This window comes from Suricata suricatta, chromosome 3, assembly GCF_006229205.1.
Source record: "Suricata suricatta isolate VVHF042 chromosome 3, meerkat_22Aug2017_6uvM2_HiC, whole genome shotgun sequence".
NCBI classification, from domain to species: Eukaryota; Metazoa; Chordata; class Mammalia; order Carnivora; family Herpestidae; genus Suricata; species Suricata suricatta.
Window position 1 is genome coordinate 109,473,197 of NC_043702.1, and position 19,932 is coordinate 109,493,128.

A 19,932-nucleotide genomic window follows, 5' to 3' on the forward strand; every position below is an offset into this window, starting at 1 on the left:
TACATTAGGCATTAACAACAAAGTTAATCTTTATTAAGCATGAGGTACTAAGTGCTCTATATGGACTCTTTTAGATTTTTTCTGCAACTTTTGAGACAGGTACCATTATAATTCTCATTTTACAGATGAGGAAATCAAGGCACAAAGAGGGTTATAACTTGCCAATGTATGACAGGTAATAGGGGACAGTATTCTAGACATCCTTGCTCCAAAGCACAGTTTCTAAACCAGTACACAGTGCGCAGTCTCTTGGTGGTATGTTGTACTGGGGGAAAATGCACTGGGAACCAACAGGCCTAAATTCTAGCTATGAGTCTGTTGTTGATGAAATGTGTGACCTAACTCTGGCTGAATCACAACATTCTGGGGCCCCTATTCCTCATCTATAAAATCTAGAACTTACGGATGAAGAGTTTGCACTTGTCAAGCACTTAAGAACACTGGCTAGAGGTAAAAGGAAGAAAAAGTCCATAAACACAGTCTAGAGAAGAGATAAGAGTACGAAATCCTCACTCTGTGGGGTGATAGGCACTGCTCTATTCATGACTGTCAAGATTGAGGATAGAAGGCTCCCCTTATGTAGGTCACAAAGAAAACCAGCAAGTCCTAAATTGTGCTTTGGTTTTCCTAAGAGGTCAGTTTCTTGTCAGATTTTCTTAGAGTATTTATGGTAAGTTCATTTTATTTTAAAATTGAATTTATAAAGCCATACCTGTACTGTACTTAAGTAAGCATGGATTTAACATTCTTTTGTGTGAATACAGGGACCTGTGTGGCTATGTGGATTTTCAAAGAAGCTAAAAATCCATGAACTAAATTTCAAGAACTGAAGAACCCAACTCTGCATAGTCTGTCCTGAAACTCTTGTACCTCTAATTTTGTGCCTGTCCTCTGGCACAAATGCAAGTATCTAAGGATTAAAAACCATGACCTTGAATGAGAACTTTATGTCACAGGAGAATAGAGACACAGTAAAATTGGCCTTACAATTATCAGCTATAGGATTCTTCCTATTTTACCCAAAACCCGAAATAGGTGAAATAATTGGCAAGAAGAGAACACGTCACGTACCTTGCTTCAAGTTCCCAGAAGGTAGTATCATCAGATAGCCACGGGTTAGAAGGGTCAGGTGGCACCAGAAATGGGTCATATTCTAAATACTGTTCTGTGTAACTTAACAGACTAGAAAGAAAACACATTATCATCTTCCTTAGTTTTTTGGCTGAGGTTATACCCAGCCCCAAATAAAGAATACGATATAAAAAGATTTGGGCAGGGGCACTTGGGTGGCTCAGTCGGTTAAGCGGCCGGCTTCAGCTCAGGTCATGATCTCACAGTTCATGAGTTCAAGCCCCACGTCGGGCTCTGTGCTGACAGCTAGCTCAGAGCCTGGAGCCTGCTTCAGATTCTGTGTCTTCCTCTCTCTCTGACCCTCCCCTGCTCACACTGTCTCTGTCTTTCAAAAATAAATAAAAAATCATTTAAAAAAATTAAAAAAAAAAAGATTTGGGCAAAGAATTGCTTGCTTACAGAGTAAAATCCAATGGAAGTTTTTACATTTCAATGACTTTTATGCATCAACTTGTTGTGCATCTTGGAAGATAAATGGAGCTAAGGAGTCCATGTCTGCCCATGCCTAAGCCAAGTGAGGCAACATCCTCCATTAAAATGAAGCAAAATGGAAGGTGTCAGTGTGTGAAAAACAGTGCTAAGGGTCAGTTCCAATCCTTGACCAACCGGTCCACCCACAGATGAACTTGTAGCAAACTTGGAGAATGAGTTAAAAGGAAGTTTTTATTAAAAGTATTTATAGGAGTTAGGTAAAGGGGGAATCAGTAACATTTAAAAAAAAATCTGTGTTAAAAAAAAGAAAAGAAAAAGACGGAGAGGAGAGGAAAGAAGTTGGAGAGGTAGGGTTAGGCAATGCTCCAAAGTGAAGAGCACGTGTGCCATTAATGAGATTTAAATGAAGAAAAGGAAAATATCTGAAATCTGTGTTTAATTCACATTCTGAAGTCATGCAGTAACTAGAAAGTGTGAATGCTAAGATGAATTTACAGAGACACTCTAAGTTGCCAAAAAGTAACTAGATAAATTGAAAGGTTCATTTCTCTCAGCAGGAGTGAAAAATTCAACTCCTTGGGAATAACTTCTGTATCCAGTTCTGGTTGTGCAGGATTGGATCGCTAGAGGCTAAAGACAGTAATGATCATTCTGTCATTGAAACTAGAACAGAAGTGTTCCCTGAAAGTTTTCTTTTTTCTTTCTTTCTGTCTTTCTTTCCTTCTCTCTCTCTCCCTTTCTTTCCTTCTCTTCCTTCCTCCCTCCCTCGCTCCCTCTCTCTCTTTCTTTCTTTCTTTCCTTCCTTCCTTCCCTCCCTCCCTCCCTCCTTCCTCCCTTTCTTTCTTTCTTTCTTTCTTTCTTTCTTTCTTTCTTTCTTTCTTTCTTTCTTTCTTTTCTTTCTTTCTTTCTTTCTTTCTTTCTTTCTTTCTTTCTTTCTTTCCATTTTTTGAGAGGCAGGGAGAGATAGAACATAAACGGGGGAGGGGCGGGGCATAGAGAGAGGGAGACACAGAATCAGAAGCAGCTCCAGGCTCTGTCAGCACAGAGCTCAACATGGGGATCATGACCTGAGCTGTAGTTGGGCACTTAACCAACTTAGCCACCTGGGTACCCCCATCTATGAAAGTTTTCTATGTACAAAAGGAAAAATAAAGTTTCTTACAGGATCCCATTTTCAACACAGTTAATTGTCACATTAAGTTTTTTTTTATTTATATGGGCATCTTGAAATACTTACCTATCAGCAACTTTTGACATTTTTAACCGATGTCTATCTAACTGTATTTGCCAATATTTAATCTGAAAAGAGTTATAGAAATATGTAATTGGTGACATTCTCATAATTTTCAGCTCTAAATTCTGATGGACTGGGCAATTCTAAATAAGAATATGTTGCAAGTCAGTAAAATATCAAAGTCTGAAAAACCAGATGAGACGGCTCTGAAAATTACAGTGTTTGAATATAAATATAGCCAATATCCCTTTATAACAGCAATGAATTTGAACATTCTGCATTCTTGAACAAAATGTAACTTTATTTTAAAAAGCATTTATAGAGATTTCAAACATTTATTCATAGTGAATAACAAAATCAGAATCCCCCCCAATATTAATTCAGAAGACAAACATATTTGTTATTTGTACTATAATTTCAAAGTAAACCCTACTTCCTAATACTAGCCCAAGGAAGCATCAAAGATAGATGTTTGAGGAATAACTTTACCAACATTTCATGACAAACATGCACGTAGACATAATCACATATGGAAAATTTCAAAACTCTCTAAATTACTTTCTACTTATGGTGATTTTAAATATACTAGAAATAGCATTACACTGTTGCTAAACCATATCACAATAAAATATTAGGGGAAAGAATAAAAAAATTCTTTTGAACCGAACCAAGAGATTTCACTATTATTTGATATAAGAGACACTGGTGTTTGCTCTGGAGTATTACTTGGAGCCCACACTATCGATCAACTTGGGAAACAAGAAGTGAGATACACCACGGCCATCACCAGTGCTAATGCGGCAAAGTTCCAAAGGCTTACGGAGAGGAGTGCTGGAGAAACAAGAAAAAACTCTCTGTGAAGATCACATCACATGATTGGATATGAAAACTTGTGACTCAGCGTCATCAGCTTTTATTCTTCTCATTCTTCAAGAAGAGCTCTGGAGTCCAAAAAAACTCTTGAAATGGAGATGCCTCAACATCAGTGCACATTATTGTAAAAAATTGGTGAGGGAAAGCAGGATTTGGGGAGTTAAAGAATGAAGAGTTCTGCAAACACTCTCTATATTGACACATTTTCAAATGACTTAACATTAATATCTTAACATTAAGTGATTTCACTAACTTTTAACTGCAAATCTTCTCTATGAAAGAGTAAATCTTCAAATAACCTATTATAACCCTTGTCATTAAGATTCACCAAGTAGTCTTCTTAACTACTAGTCTATAAACCCTTAACAGATCATTTTATAGGCAGACCCACCTGCTGTTGTAATTCATCTTCTGTTGGAGGTTTAGTTTCTGGTGTGGGTGTGTGGGTAGGGCTGTGACTTCTAATGTCGTTTTGTAAACCATAGACAGACTATATTGAAGTAAAAAAAAATATGTTAGGACAAAATATCATTTATAGTCACAGACTTTATAAAAGGTAATTTTGTGTTATATATTCAGCAAGGTAACTAAAAACTTTGTTACATATTTGATTAAGCTGCTCATTAAAATTCAAAGACACTACTATCATAAATATCATATGAATATAAAGTAGAAGCATAGCTCTTTGAAAAAATATGTGGTGAGATTATTAACTTTGACAGAATAATTGATTATATAAAAAGAATATGGTAAGTCTGATGATAAAATGTGGGGGTGGACTAAGTTGGGCAATAACACTATACAGCACTAATAAATATTGATTTCAAAATAAAATAGGGGTGGATATAAAATAGAATAAAAATTTTATAAATCAAAAGAAAATGAAAGGAATCTGAGTGTTACCAAATGAAATGCTGAGGAGAGAGACTATGTTAACAATTCCATTGTCGGTTTGGTCTCTGCTAGTGTGATCAAAGACACTCCAGAATGCTCCAAGTTTCCCATTTCAGCATTGGGTTATTTGCCTCACCACTCTGGCCTTGCCATTGGGTGCCATTGGGTGCCTTTTGTAATCATCAGTGACTGCAAGCTTTTCACATATCTTTGGAATCCTTGAGGCCCCAAGTGCTTCTTTAGTATTTTGTCAAAAGGTCAAACCTACTGCTTAGGAATACTCTTTTTTTGAGAAAGATCCACTACATACAAATAAATAAGTGGAGTCTTACAGATACACAAAAATTCTTCAACTGACAGCAAGGCATCTCACACATAAACTCAAGGGAGAACATTTTTTTCAAATCAAAGAATTATGATTTTATTTTATTTTTATTTTTAAGTTTATTTATTTTTGAAAGAGAGACAGATTGTGAGATTGGGGGGAGGGGCCGAGAGAGAGGGAGACACAGAATCCAGAGCAGGCTCCAGGCTCTGAGCTGTCAGCACAGAGCCCGACGACGGACTTGAACCCATGAACCATGAGATCACGACCTGAGCCCAAGTCGGATGCTTAACCTATTGAGCCACCCAGGCACCCCAAAGAATTATGATTTTAAAATAAAGAATTCAACATAAGCTACTGAGCACTCTATCTTTGGACAAGAGGATGAAAGATAAGGACATAATAAAACTGTGCAAACCCCACAAAATTGAAGTTACCAGATAAGTTTGGAAGAAACTCTTGAAATCAGAAGACAGTAGATCCAGATGTTTAAATGAGCCAATTTTCAGGCCCATCACCAACCATACTAGCGTCTCTAAATTCTATAGTGTTTTGTTCCAGACCTGTTTTCACTCAGACTCCATCTTTTCTTAATGTTAACCTGCTGGCTTTATACATAGACTTTTGGACTTGGTTCTTCCCTTGTAACTCCTCCTGACTTTGCTCTTACTCCTTCTTCAATAGATATTCACTTGGATTTAACCTACCTGAATTGTCCAGTTTAGACTACCTTTGGTAAATCTTTCAATCTGCCCTCTCTTGACTTAGCCTCAACCTATTGGAACTTGATTTCTGTCACGGGCATCCATTTCAACACGAGTATGGGTTGTATTCACATATGTTGTGAATTAATTATTAACAGGACTGAACTGAGTGGCTTAATTTTTCTCTGTTCTTCCGTTCATTCATTCAATATTTATTGAACACCTGGTATATGCTGGAGATAATGCCGAGCACCAGGGATGTAGAAATAAACATAGACAGATATGCTTCCTCCTCTGTGGAAACTTACAACCTAGTGGAGGGGAAACATGTACACAAATAATCACACAAATAAGCAGATGATTAAAACTGTGATAAGTATTGTGGAAAGGAAACAACAAGAAGAGCACAGGGCCTGAGTACAAGGAGACTTAACTTTCACCAAAGAAACAGAAAAGGCCTAAGTGAACTACTAATACTCATATTTGAACTTTGAATTCTGAAGTGACAGTTGAGGTTGATTTTTTAAAATTGGGTAAGTAAAATATCACCAATTATTCAATAATTGTAGAAAATAAATGTAGACATTGTCCAAAATGTCTATTATTTTTCAGGTATATTACATTAATTTTATGAAGAAAATAAAAAGACTAAGGTTTAAATATTACATTCTTGTTTACCTTAGTTTAATTAAAGTACTTAATAAGAATCTATAGTTCATGTAAAAATGCTTGTAGGGTAAAATAACCAGCTGACTGGTTTAACAGTAAGTTTTGGGGTTAAGATTAAAAATAATTGGGGCGCCTGGGTGGCTCAGTCGGTTAAGTGTCCGGCTTCAGCTCAGGTCATGATCTCAGGGTTTGTGTGTTTGAGTCCCGTGTCAGCCTCTGAGCTGTCAGCACATACAGCCTGTCTTCAGATTCTGTGTCTCCCTCTCTTTCTGACCCTCCCTTGCTCGCACTTGTCTCTCTCTGTCTCTCAAAAATAAATGAAAGACATAAAAAAATTAAAAAAGAAAAGTAAATGTAAAAAAAAATGAAAACACTGTTGGAAAAAATACTACATTTTATGGTGTCACGGAAGTAAAATGATGCATAAATTATCTTCTGCCTCTATATTTCTCTGATTACTTTAGTATGTATGCACAGTACATAGGTTTTCTGTGAGCCACATCGTCCTTGCTGGATGACAGTCACAGCGAGGAATGGCAGACATCTGCACGGCTCCTGCCATGAAGCGAAACTGGTATCTCCTTCTGCTACTACTGCTCATGTTAAAAATAAGCTTCTTGTCATTAATTGGGCCTCAGAGCATTCCAAATCAGACCGATATTCTCCACACAGTTACCCCATAAGAAAAAACATTTTCCTGTCCCTAAATAAGAGATTTTAGATCAAAGCACTATAGATGTTTGTCAAAAGACCCTTCTGATGAGCCTTGCAGACCCAAGACATAGACCTGAATGAGTTAAAAACACAAGAATTGCATTTAAGTCTGGCCTGGAGAAAAGGAACCTAAATTGGAAATAAAAAATAGAAAACAAGGACAGAACATAGTCCCTTCCCAAGGTCTACATTCTACAAATATCTTGCCTTGTACTGACTTCAGTTATGAGGATGGATAAGAATGTGGGAAACCCAGGTCCAAGGTCAACACACAGGCCCCCATTGTGCTTGCATCAAAGAAAGGGCTTTCTGAAACAACTTGTTAACAAGCATTCTTTTTTTTTTTTTTTGTAGTTTATGAGCCTAATAAAATAACTCCTAGCCTATCTATATACAACTTAACCTATGTTTTAATCTTAGCTTTACTAACTTAAATAATATATGTAATCCTGTTTTTTACTAAAAACATCCTGTTATATTCTTGGTTATAAGAGTTACTCAACCTCACTGTAAGTGCATTATATGACTTGGTTGTAACTTGTTAATTAAAAAACAAAGTATAATTATTGGCAAAAAACCAACTCATACAAAATAAGATAGGTTTGTAACTTTCTTAATCTTCGGGACTAACACAAGAATAAATGAGATAGTTCTACAAAAATACTGCTGTAAAATTTGTTTCTATATACTTTCAATCATTAAAGCATCTTATAAAAAATTAGTCACTAAAAAACTTTTCTATTTTCTAATGTCATCACTTTCAATGATTAAAACATCTTATCACAAATAATTAGTCACTGTAAAAAATTTCTATTTTCTGATGTCATGTTATCGCTTGACCTATAAATAAAGACCCCAAACCAGACAGAGCAGAGATGCCTGCCTGGTGATCAGAAAGAAACTCGAGGCTCTCTCACTCTCTCTCGCTGACACTGTCCATCCTTCGGGGACCCCTGGACCTGCTGGAGCTGGACTCCGACATATGTTCATGAAGGTCCATGTAAGAACCACATCCTGGAAGGTGATGTTTAAAGCTGTCTTCTAGCAGCCTCCCTACCAGCTCTGAGGTTACTGTGGAGTTTCCATTTCTTGTCTTACATGCAAGTAAACATCAGGAGTTCTTCTTTCATCAGTCAGAGTGCCTTTCATTTTCTGGGGACCAGTGATGGCTTTTAACTTTGATTCTTGGCTACAGTGAAAATGGCCATGAATAATGAAGTTTTATGTAGAGGGCTTGTTTTATGAACAAAGGAGGTAAGGAAATTGATCTGATTTCGGCAGATAAGTTATGAGGGTCATCTGAAATGTAAAAGGCTTTGAATATTTTTTAGAAAAAGTTAAGATATTAAAATATTGGCCTAGGGTGGGTGGAGTAGAGCTAGCAACAAGTAGGAATGGAGAGAAAGGGACATGAAGTTGTCTGAATTTCTTAATATCTGCAGCTGGGGGAAAAGAAAATTAACTAGTTGGGATCCATTTTGAGTTGTTAGCAAAGCTAGCTTCTAGTCAAGATGCTTTGACTTCATGAACATGTCCATTTATGCAAATACAGGGTTCCTGGACTAGTTTTTTCATATAGGGTACCATCCACATGAATACTGGGTAAGTTATTCATAACATGGAACAGATCTGACTTTCTATATAAATCTGTTCAAATGTGATTTCCCCTCATGTCTTAGAAGAAAGAGGTCTAAGAAAATTCTCTACTTTTAAAATAGAAACTAAAGAGTGCAGGAAGCTACGCTTGTCTATGCTGAGTGAAGTCTCTGGGATTTTTCTAAGTGGCGGTAGAGGAGGAGATATTTCTCTTTCTTCTGGATTGCTCAGGTTAACTAGAGAATGGATTGAGACCACATCTGCTCCCATGTAGAAGAAGCCCTGTCAGAGAGAGGGCAAAGAAAGGAGGGCAAGGTTAGAGAGAACCCTGATGAGTCCCTGGGTCCATCACCCCCAGGGCCAACTCTGCCCCTGCTGATTCCCTAGGCTTTCGAATACTCCCTGCTTTTAACCACTTTGAGCAGAGTCTATTGACTGCAAGTTTATTGTATTTCTTACTTAAAACCCTTTTGTGTCACTCTAAGGCATGAGTAGTTTCTTCTGTTAAGATTAAAATGCCACATTGTGCATATAGACATGAGGAAACGCCAATATTTTCATGTATAAACTGCAATAGCCACTGCATGAAAAGCAGGAAAACTAGACACTTTATTGTGAATTTGCTAACCGTTCTTCCAGAATGTGCACATTAGCTATTAACTAAAATATGAAGTGCCTCACTGCCTTAATGAAGGTGATAGGAAAAAGAAAAGTAATGAGATAAGAAACAGCTTACTGTTGTTTTGAAATATGGGTTCTGGAGTTACAGGAAGCAATCCAAAGTCAGTCATTCATGCACACATGTTTTTTTGATTTCTCTCAGGTTTGGTGTTGATCTAGGACCCGTCTTGCTATTGTCATAGAAAGGACGCATCCTGTGACAGTTAATTTTTGTATCACACTGTCTGGGCCCCAGTGCTCAGATATTTGTTCAAACATTACTCTAGTTGCTTCTTTGAAGATATATTTTGGGCGAGATTAAAATTTAAATCAGCAGACTTTGAATAAAGCCTATTGCTGTCCATAATGTGGGTGGGCCTCATCCCATCAGCTGAAGGCCTGAAAAGAAAATAGACCTCCTCCAAGCAAGAGGGAATTCTGCCAGCAGATGGCCATTCTTCCTGGGGACTCGAGCCACTCGCCCACCTCATCACATCTGGGGCTTGCCAAGCCTCTACGACTGTGTGAGTCCATTTCTTAAAATAAATCTTTCTGTCTGTCTCTCCTGCCCCCTTTGGGGAAACCCTGACTAATACACAGGCTGACCTACTGTAATTAAAATTTTAGAAGGAGGTTGAAGAAAGCCAGGCACACAATGCCCCTTAAAATTTGCCTAGATTAGGCTGATTTCTTTCTGGCGATCTATCTTATCACTCATAGAGACTTACAGAAATACATTTTCACCTACTTTTTTGTAATTTGGTAAAGACAGATTTAAAAATGGCCTAAATACTTACACATATGTCAAGTCAGATATACATCTAAGCCTTCTCTTCACATACTTGATATACGTATCTGAAACTCAACAATTAAATGTAACATTCCAAACCCTATATTGTTTAGGTACGCATGATGGGTTACTGCTTTAGGGATTTACTGGGTCCCTTATTCTTGTTATATAATCATGAGAAATATCATTGTAGCTGAATGCCAAAGAAATGAACAGCAGGGCGCCTGGGTGGCTCAGTCAGTTGAGCGTCCAGCTTCAGCTCAGGTCATGATCTCACGGGTTGGTGGGTTCAAGCTCCATGTCGGGCTCTGTGCTGACAGCTCAGAGCCTGGAGCCTGCTTCGAATTCTGTGTCTCCCTCTCTCTCTGACCCTCCCCTGCTCGCGCTATCTCTCTGTCTCTCAAAAATAAATAAAAAATATTTAAAAAATTGTAACAAAAAGAAATGAACAGCACCTCTCTCTGCTTGCAAGGATGAAATACAATTGAGGGGTTCCACGTTCTTACCAGCAGCAGTTTAAGACAGAGGATGGTCACACAGCTAAGAGAATGAGCAAATGACACAGCCCAATTAGCAGTAGAAGGCAAAGGCAGTTTCCAGAAGTGATAGGCTGGCCTCTGCCATGTGTCGAGGGCTTGCAATCCCACAGACGTTCCTGCTCCCCAAGGACATAACTGTGAACCCTTCAGAGGACAGTGGGCAGTTTGTTGCTTGCCACGTTTGTTTGTTTGTTTGTTTTTTGTTTTCCTTTTAATAAAATGGTGTGGCAACTGAGAATCCCAAATCATTTAAATTCCATTGATAACATGTTATGGACTGGGTTACATCCCTTTGAAATTTGTGTTGGAGCCCTAACTTCCAATGTCATTCTATGGGGAGATGGAGTCTATCAGGAGGTAATCAAAGTTAAGGGAGGTCCCAGGGTAGGACCCTAATCCCATGGAGCTGGTGTCCTTATAAGGGGAACAGACAGCACAGCTCTCTCTGCCATGTGAGGACAGACCGAGAAGGCAGCTGCCTATAATCCAGGAGGAGAGCTCTCACCAAAATTCAACTTGATCTGGGACTTCTAGTCTCCAGAACTTTGAGTAAATAATTCCCATTATGTAAGTCACCCAGTTTGCGGCATTTTGTTACGGTAGCTTGAGCAGACTAATATATACCTCTTAACACAATTATGTGGTTATATATGCATAGACATTTGTCTACTTGTTCAGTGTGTACCCTACTTTAGATAATGAGCCATGGGAGCAAGGTCATGTCTGTCCCATTTACCATTGGATGCCTAACAACCAGTACATGCCTAGCATGGCGACCTGTTAAATCTCCTGATTGAATGGGTCATTCTAGTTGCTAACCAAATATGAGCTAAAGTAGCAGTGGTCATAATTCTAAAAAAACAAACCAGTATGTGGCTTAGTGTCCTATAGCCTTCTATGTAAAATACGTGTGTGAAGATTCTAGCAAATTCAACATGTCTGAATATGAGAAGCTATATGTATCAAAAGGTGAAAAAAATCAGTATTCTCCAATTATTGAAAACAATGACATGCATGAAAACAAGGGTAATTTCTTTGGTAATTTCAGTTAGGAAGCTCTGTATTAGGCCCTGTGGTTCTACCATTATTGATACACAGGAAACTAGACCACAACCAAGACAGATAGAGCTCAGTAATTCCGTCTCTACAGCATTTCACCTTGCCAGGCCTGGTGTTTTCCCATTATTACGTGAAGCACAGCATTGCCAATTAATGCTTTTCAAGCATCCAAAAGCATGATGCCATGTGAAACACCGCTAAGATAACAACAAAGGATAGTGCCAAGAGTGTGTAATGATGGCTTTCTTATCTCTGGGTCCTGTCTGCTCGTCCGTATGCTTTCTCTTCTGAGTCAGAGCATATCTCAGTTGGTTTCTGTTGGGAAAACTTGACAAAAAGCAAGGTATTATGAAAAGTAATTCTTCAAAATTCAGAAGTGGTGATAGGTGACTAAGTGAGCTTTTGGAGAGCTGACTGCAGCTCCGAATGCTCTTCCACGACACAAAGCCAGTCCCCAGGGCACTCAAGCTGCGCTGTATGCAGAAAATGGAAGGAAATGCATGAGGCGAGTCACAGGAGAGCGGGGCCAATGAGCCTGCTTTGGTCTGGCTTTGCCTCTTTCTCTTGGAGAGCTCCTGGGGGCAACAGCTTTGGAGCACTCCATCTGAGCAGGTTCTGTGGCACTTTCCCTCAGCTTCTTTATCCGACATCAAGGTAAACTGCCTTAAAAGAATGAAAAAGTACTTGGATCATACTGGGGCCTCTGAACATGATATTTCTAGGGATGGAAGAAAGACAACAAGAACTAAGACTACAAAAACAAACAAACAAACAAATGTTAGTGCCTGGTGCAGGGACACACACCCTGGAAAACCATAATGCCACATAAGGAAACAGCCATAAAAGGGAAGGTCTTGAACTTTTGGAATGGTTTAATTCAGGGGTGCCAATCGTGGGCTGTGTCCTCAAGCCAGAAATTCTGATATGCATCAAGTGTTCTTCATGGAATGAATAAAAATGCTTCTATGCATCTGTGCTACTTAAAAAAAAAATACGTAGTTACTATTATGTATTTTCAAGAGATTATTTACAATGTCACTGAATTCTGGATAAGTTTTTTTAGTGGTTATGTATATTCTCATGTAACAGATACCAAATGAACACACCACCACTATCTTATGGTTGTGTCACAAAATTCTGGCATTAAAAGGGGTCCTCATGCAAACTCTGTAGTCCTACATCTTTATGATGTCCCCTTTCTCTCAGAATTTCCTCTAAAAATGCCCTTCTCTCATCAATATCACTTTTTCTAATTATCTTCGTCTGTGTTTCTCATCCCCCGGGGTTCTGAAAGAGAAGCCTTTCTCTTTGATGACCCTTCTTCCCAATGGAGAAAGGAAGTGTCCTCAGTATCTTTGTCGCCATCTTGCAAGCCCTGCTTGGGTCCTGCACATGCTGGAGAACTTGCTCAGAAGAGATGGACTGACAGAAGACCAGGGCTTGATCTCCCAGAGTTCCTTCTAGCCAAGGAACAAGGAAGAGCCAGGAAGATGCTAGAAGATATTCCAGGAAGTGGGAGAAAGTTCTTTATGACTAGCATGCTCCAAACTGGACAACCTATTACCAAGATCAGCACAGCAAAGGTGGATTTTACCTTCCGTGTTTTATGTGGGTTTCTCATTCTGGATGACTTCTTTATGTCCACTTCAGTAGTATTTACACATCCAGGCTAGAAATGGAAAAACAGAGAGACAAGGAAATCTTTGGGGGTGAGGTTTTTGATCCGTGCATTTCCACAACCTGAACAAAAGCTGTGATGAACACACGTCCCTGGACATTCTTTCTAAATGGCCACAGCCACCCATCGGCAGAGCCAGTAAAAAAATTTGTAACACTCTCACTCCTTGCACATAAAGGACTTCAGATACCCTTCTTGAAGAAGTCCCAGAGGAAACAGGGACAAGAACTGCATGGGCTCTGCCTTTGAAAGTGGGTGTTGACATTAGTAGCTAATCCAACAGATTCAGAACGAGGGTGTCCAGAGACCAAGCAGCTGGTACCCACAGACAGCCCTGCTCAAAGTACTCGTCTATGTGAGGTGATACTGTTATCAGATTGCTGTTTGCTTCCCAAGTTGGAAAACGACAATGATTTGACCCAGGTCAAATCCCAGATGAATCTTTTTTACAGTGATTCATGAAATCAGGGGACTAGGAATATTTGTTTTCCATATGCAGAATGGGAGTGTGGGCAGTCTGCTACTGGTCTCTGACAATCTCAGGAGCATCATTTTGCCAGACTTATTGCTCTGTTGCACAGAAATGGAGAAATGTAAACCTTCTTTGGTATTTGGAGGCAAAGAGGGGTAGTGGAGGGGAGGGAGGAAGAAAGAGAAAGAGGACTGGGCTGAGGAGAAAGGAGAGGGAGAAAAGGAAGGGGAGGAGGGAGAGGGAAGGCAGAGGTGGTGGGAGGAAGCTGATGAATCAGGAAAAAGAAAAGAAAGGAGATTCAAGAATACAGGGGGCCTTATATTTGGAAAGGTCCTCAGATATCACCTAGTATTTAGAAGTGGTTGGAAGGAAGCATTTCTGTGGATTGTGTTTCTCTATCTTTCAAGTTTTGGTACAAGACATAGGGATCTCTGGTACCTGCAGGAAGTATCATGTTGTATTACTCTGCAGTTTCTCTATTTTCCCCACAGAATGCAAGATCATTAACACATGAGATATACTTGAAAGTGACTCCAGAGAAATTATGAATGTGAAAAAAGACTTTTGCGCAGCTGGGACATTGTGGGAGGGGAGAAAAGAGGCAGCACTGGTGGGATTCCAGAAATCAGCTGACTGGCAGGCAAGAGGGTTCACTTGCCATTTAATGAGGAAACGTATGCACCATTTTCCTTAGAGAACCCTCTCCTGATGGTACAGCCCTTGGGATAAAACTCCACCATAATAGTGTAAGGGACAAAAAAGTAAGTAAAGAAAGCCATTTTTCTTGCTTTTTTTCAACATAGTTTGCATGTGAAATATATATACCACAGACACACAACAACACACATGCCTGTGCATGCACACACACACTGCATTAAAAATAAATAAATCACAAATTTAGTTTCCATATCTATATAGAAAGAGAGGGTTTAGCATCATGCTCTGCTTGAGCGTAAGGAGCAAAAACACCCACCTAGGTGGATGTAGTTACTAATAGACACTGAGTACCTCACCATACTGATCAATATCCGATATTCTGATTTAATTTTTCTGTGGCTAGTAGCAACATGAGTATTTTTCAAGAGACCCCAGTAAGTTTGATGTGCAGCCAGAATTCACAAGCAGTGATCTAGATACAATAAATATAATGTTTTAAAAATATTAAAGCAATAGTAAAGTGTTTTTATTGCCTATTTGATTTCCATTTCCTTGCAGCCTTCCACCCATAAGGCTCAGTCCATTAGGAAGGTGAGGCACTGAATGCTTTATGCTCTATGTGATTCACCAAGAGCCAAGCATGGCAAGACAGAGCATAGAGATCCTTTACTATATGTTAAGAGGTAGGAATAGTAAGGATATGATATAGAAGAAGGGAAGGCAAACTCTTCCACGACCTGGAGAAAGAGATAATTTATTATTTATTTTAAAAATATTTATTTCTGCATCTAATTACCAGGTCTTGTGATAAATGGTGACATACAAGGACAAAGGACTGATCTAATATAGTAAGCACAAAAAATATGTGAATCATCACAATGTGGGAGCACAGACTGGAGAGAAGTTAGCCCAAGGCATTCTGCAACAGAACATCCCAACGGCTGTTACGTAGATCTCTTGGCTCTCACCAGCATGGCTGATTTTATGTGTGTGTGTGTGTGTGTGTGTGTGTTTGTGTGTATGTGTGTGTGTGTGTGTGTGTGTACATATATATAGTGTTCGAGCAAATTTGATCCCAATAAGGCCATCTTGTCTTTGGTTATTTTAACTTCTTTTCTTAATTTGAGAGAAAGATAGAGAATGCGAGTGGAGGAGAGGGCCAAAGGGTGAGATGGAGAGAACCCCAAGCATGGCGCCTGATGTGGGGCTCAATTCCGTGACTCTGGGGTCATGACCTGACTGAACCACCCAGGTGCTCATGTTTGGCTACTTTGAAAAGTCAGTCCTCTTTTTAAGGCATACATAACATGTACCACTAGCTGGCACCAGATCCACATGAAATGTTAAGCCTAAATTGGTTTTCTGTACTACTAGACATTGCTTCCCAACAAGATACAAATAACATTACCGTTACCAAGTAAGCACTCAATAGAAATGTTCCAATATGCACTACTGACCAGATATAATATTAAGTTCATAGTATTGTTCAATTTTAAGGAATAGTGAAACAATGTTCACTCTAATCTAGAAAAGAATCATAAATTATTTCTAGTGATTCAAAATTGAATTTATTTTCAAGAGAATTAAACTGTGTTGTGACATTACTGTAATGCTATTTATTAAAAAGTACAATTGAATTCCTTGAAGTCTATTCCTAAAGGAGCAAAAGAACATATTATTGAGAAATATTACTGCCATAGTGTTCATGCAAGTGTCGCAGTGAGTTGCAAAACAGAGATGGAATTTTGGTTTCATTAGTGATATTTTACTTAAAAGAATCTGAATACCACTCAGTTCCTGTCATGGCAAAATGTCATTATTTTAGCAGAAGGCACACTTGCTCAGGATAACCTAGGATGCTGAAGGACCCTCCAGTGAAGAGCAGCACAAAAAGAGAGTAACAGAGAACCGCTCTCTTTAATTCAGTCCCAGTAGCGGAAGTGAAATTGGTGAAAACAATGTCCTAAATGACAAATGAATGGAGATTTAAGAATGAAGTGGCAAACAGAACTGATAATATCCATATTCCTGGAAATTTAAAAAAACTATGATTCTGGGAAAATCAATGTTTTGAATGTTGAAATATTTTAAATAATTATTGGTTCAAATACAATTAAATTAGTGAAAAATATTTGCCTTTTTGTAATGGTACAAGTTTTAAAAGTTCAATTTGCAACGTATTGTACCTCAGTGAAAATGATTCCCTCATTATCCTTATATAAAGTGATTATAGATTTTAGAGTGATCAATCTCAGGATATTATTTTATTTAAATAGTTTATTACCAAGTTGGTTTTCATATAACACCCAGTGCTCTTCCTTGCAAGTGCGCTCCTCCATGACCATCACTCCCTTCCCCCCTCCCTCCTCAGACCTCAGTTTGTTCTCAGCATTCAAAAGTCTCTCATGAGACTCCCCAGTTTGTCCTTTCCCCAACTTTTTCCCCCCACTTTCCCCTTCTCATGGTCTCCTGTTAAGTTTCTCTTGTTAGATCTATGAGTGCAAACATATGGTATCTGTCCTTCTCCGCCTGACTTATTTCCCTTAGCATGACTCCCTATGGTCTATCCATTTTGCTACAAATGGCCGTCTTTCATTCTTTCTCATTGCCACGTAATACTCCATTGTATGTATATATATATATACATATATATATATATATATACCACATCTTCTTGATCCATTTGTCAGGTGATGGACATTTAGACTCAGTGCTGCTATGAACATTGGGGTACATGTGCCCCTATGCGTCAGCACTTCTGTATTCCTTGGGAAGATCCCCAGCAGTGCTATTGCTGGGTCATAAGGGAGTTCTATGGATAGTTTTTTGAGGAACCTCCACACTGTTTTCCAGAGCGGCTGCACCAGTTTACATTCCCACCAACAGTGTAGGAGGCTGCCCGTTTCTCCACATCCTCGCCAGTGTCTATAGCCTCTTAATTTGTTAAACATTCAATTAAAGCTTTTATTTCTTTTCTTGGGTCAACAGGGCTTACTAAATGCTACACACAAAGGAAGTTGTTTAAGGTAACTAACTACTCTGAAATTCCTCTCATTCCCCCTCCTCTATAATAGTTACTCATCTGATTACTACTCAGTCTTATTTGCTCGACACAGATTCCAGATTATGTAATCCTGTTTCAGTGTAGGCTGTGAACAAATTCTGAGAGTCAACAGACAGAAGGAAGCCTACTGCAGAGAGGGGAGGGGAGATGTACCCTGATAGGTTGGAGCTGTGGAAAGTGCTCAGGGCAGGTAGAAATTGTAGCTGTGGTAAGGACTTTGATTTAAGTCTAAACACAAGGGGAAGTCATAAGGGAAGTGACTTGATAAGTTTATATTTTTAAAACCTCAATCTCTGTGGGGCATCTGGGTAGCTCAGTCGGTTGGGCATCCGACTTCAGCTCAGGTCATGATCTCACAGTGCATGAGTTGGAGTCCCGCATTAGGCTTATGTGCTGACAGTTCAGAGCCCAGAGCCTACTTCGGATTCTGCGTCTCCCTCTCTCTCAGACCCTCTCCAGCTCACACTCTGTCTCTCTCTCTCAAAAATAAATAAACATAAAAAAAAACCCCACAACAATCCTCAATCTCTGAGCCTGGAGCCTGCTTCAGAATTTGTCTCCCTCTCTCTCTGTCCCTCCCCTGCTCATACTCTCTCAAGTATAAATCAATATAAATAAAAATATATATTAAAAAACTCACTGTGCCTTTCACAAAAAATTAACTCAAGATGGATTGTAAGCCTCAATGGGTAATGCTAAACTATAACCTTCCCAGAAGATATTAATCTAGAAGAGAAATGCAGATGAGAAAATCCAGATGACCCTGAGTTTGGTGATGACTTTTTAGATATGACACTGAAAGCACAATACATTAGAGAAATCAATGATACATTGGACTTCATTAAAATTCAAAACTTATGCTCTGTGAAAGACAAGCCAGACTGGGGGCAGGGGGCACACTCGCAAATGGTACATCTGATGAAGGACTGTTATCCCAAATACACAAAGAACTCTTAAAACTCAACAATAAGAAAATGAACAACCCAATTTAAAAATGGGTTAAAGGACTGAACAGACACCTCACCAAAGTAGGTATACAGATGATAAATGAGTGTACGAAAAGATGTTATACATCATGTGTCATCAGAGAATTGCAAATTAAAACAACAATGAAATACCACTGCACACTTACTAGAATAGCCAGGATCCGGAGCCCTGACAATAGAAATATTACAGGGCATGTGAAGCAGTAAGAACTCTTATTCCTCGCTGGGGGAATGCAGAATGGCATAGCCCAGTGGTGAAAGCCTTGACATGTTTTTGTTTTTGTGTTTGTTTTGTTTTTTTTAATCGTTTTTAATTCAAGGGCCTGGTTTAGGCTTTGATGACTGAGCAACCATTTCAAAGAGGAACTCACTTCAAAGATAAAGAGGCAGTTTGCTTCCAGCACTGAGGCTCCTTTGTTTTAGAGATCTTGGTTGGTTTCAATAACTGATCATCTTAGCTATTTGTTTTTATTTTATTTTTGTTCTTTCTCTGCCAGTGCTTTACATTTCCACTCTCATGTTTTAAATTCACCAGCAAAAAGTGAGCCCATAAAACCTTAGGCCCCCAACCTCAAACCCAATAAAATGCCCCCCACCTCAAACCCCCAAAAATGAGAGAAGCCCACGTGCTCTCTCCTCCCTTCAACCTTCTTATGTGGCCCCAGATGTGCTACGTAATTACTCGGTTCTGTAAGTTGCAAAGCATTATTTTTTCAAAGTTTCCTGATAGGTTTTGTGGAAGGGCAACTTGCACTTGTCCTAAGAACCATAGCATTGATCCAACCACAACACTGGTTATTTTCAGGCTGAGACCAACACAAAACAAGCAGCTCTGGAAGACAGTCTGGCAGTTTCTTACAAAACTAAGCATACTTTCACCATCTCATCCAGTAATTGTATAACTTAGTATTTATCCCAAAGAGTTGAAAAATTACATCCCCACAGAAACCGGCGTATTGATGTTTATTGCAAGTTTAGTCATAACTGCCAAAACATGACGTCCTTCAGTAAGTGAGTGGATAAATAAACTATCGTATGGAACACCATAGAGTACTATTTAGGGTTAAAAAGAAATAAGCAACTAAGCCATGAAAAGACATGGGGGGCACCTTACATACATGTTATGAAGTGAAAGAAGTCAGTCTGGAAAAGCTATACTGTATGATTCCAACTATATGGCATTCTGGAAAAGGCAAAACTATGGAAACAATAAAAAGATCAGTGGTTTCCGGGGGTTAGGGAGAGGGATGGATGATTTAGGCAGAGCACAGAAGATGTTTAGGGCAGTGAAGTTACGCAGTATGATACTATAATGGTGGGTACATGTCATTATACATTTGTTTAAAGCCATAGAATGCACAACACAGAGTGAACCCAATGTAAATTATGGACTCTCGGTAACAGTGATGTGTCTGTGAAGGCTCTCTGATGGCGACAAAGTTACCACTCTGGTGA

At 39.0% G+C, this 19,932-nt stretch overlaps 1 protein-coding gene across 2 annotated transcripts in view; it reads right to left on the reverse strand.

The window, feature by feature from the left end:
• Positions 1-19,932, reverse strand: part of RGS7 (regulator of G protein signaling 7) — a 488,559-nt gene that overhangs the window by 29,370 nt on the left and 439,257 nt on the right. For both annotated transcript variants that reach the window (XM_029934821.1, XM_029934822.1), the window contains 4 exons: positions 13,215-13,289; positions 4,062-4,160; positions 2,801-2,862; positions 1,072-1,182 (listed from right to left, as the gene is read on the reverse strand). In XM_029934821.1, coding sequence (XP_029790681.1) covers positions 1,072-1,182; positions 2,801-2,862; positions 4,062-4,160; positions 13,215-13,289 — 347 coding nt within the window. The remainder of the gene's footprint in view (positions 1-1,071; positions 1,183-2,800; positions 2,863-4,061; positions 4,161-13,214; positions 13,290-19,932) is intronic.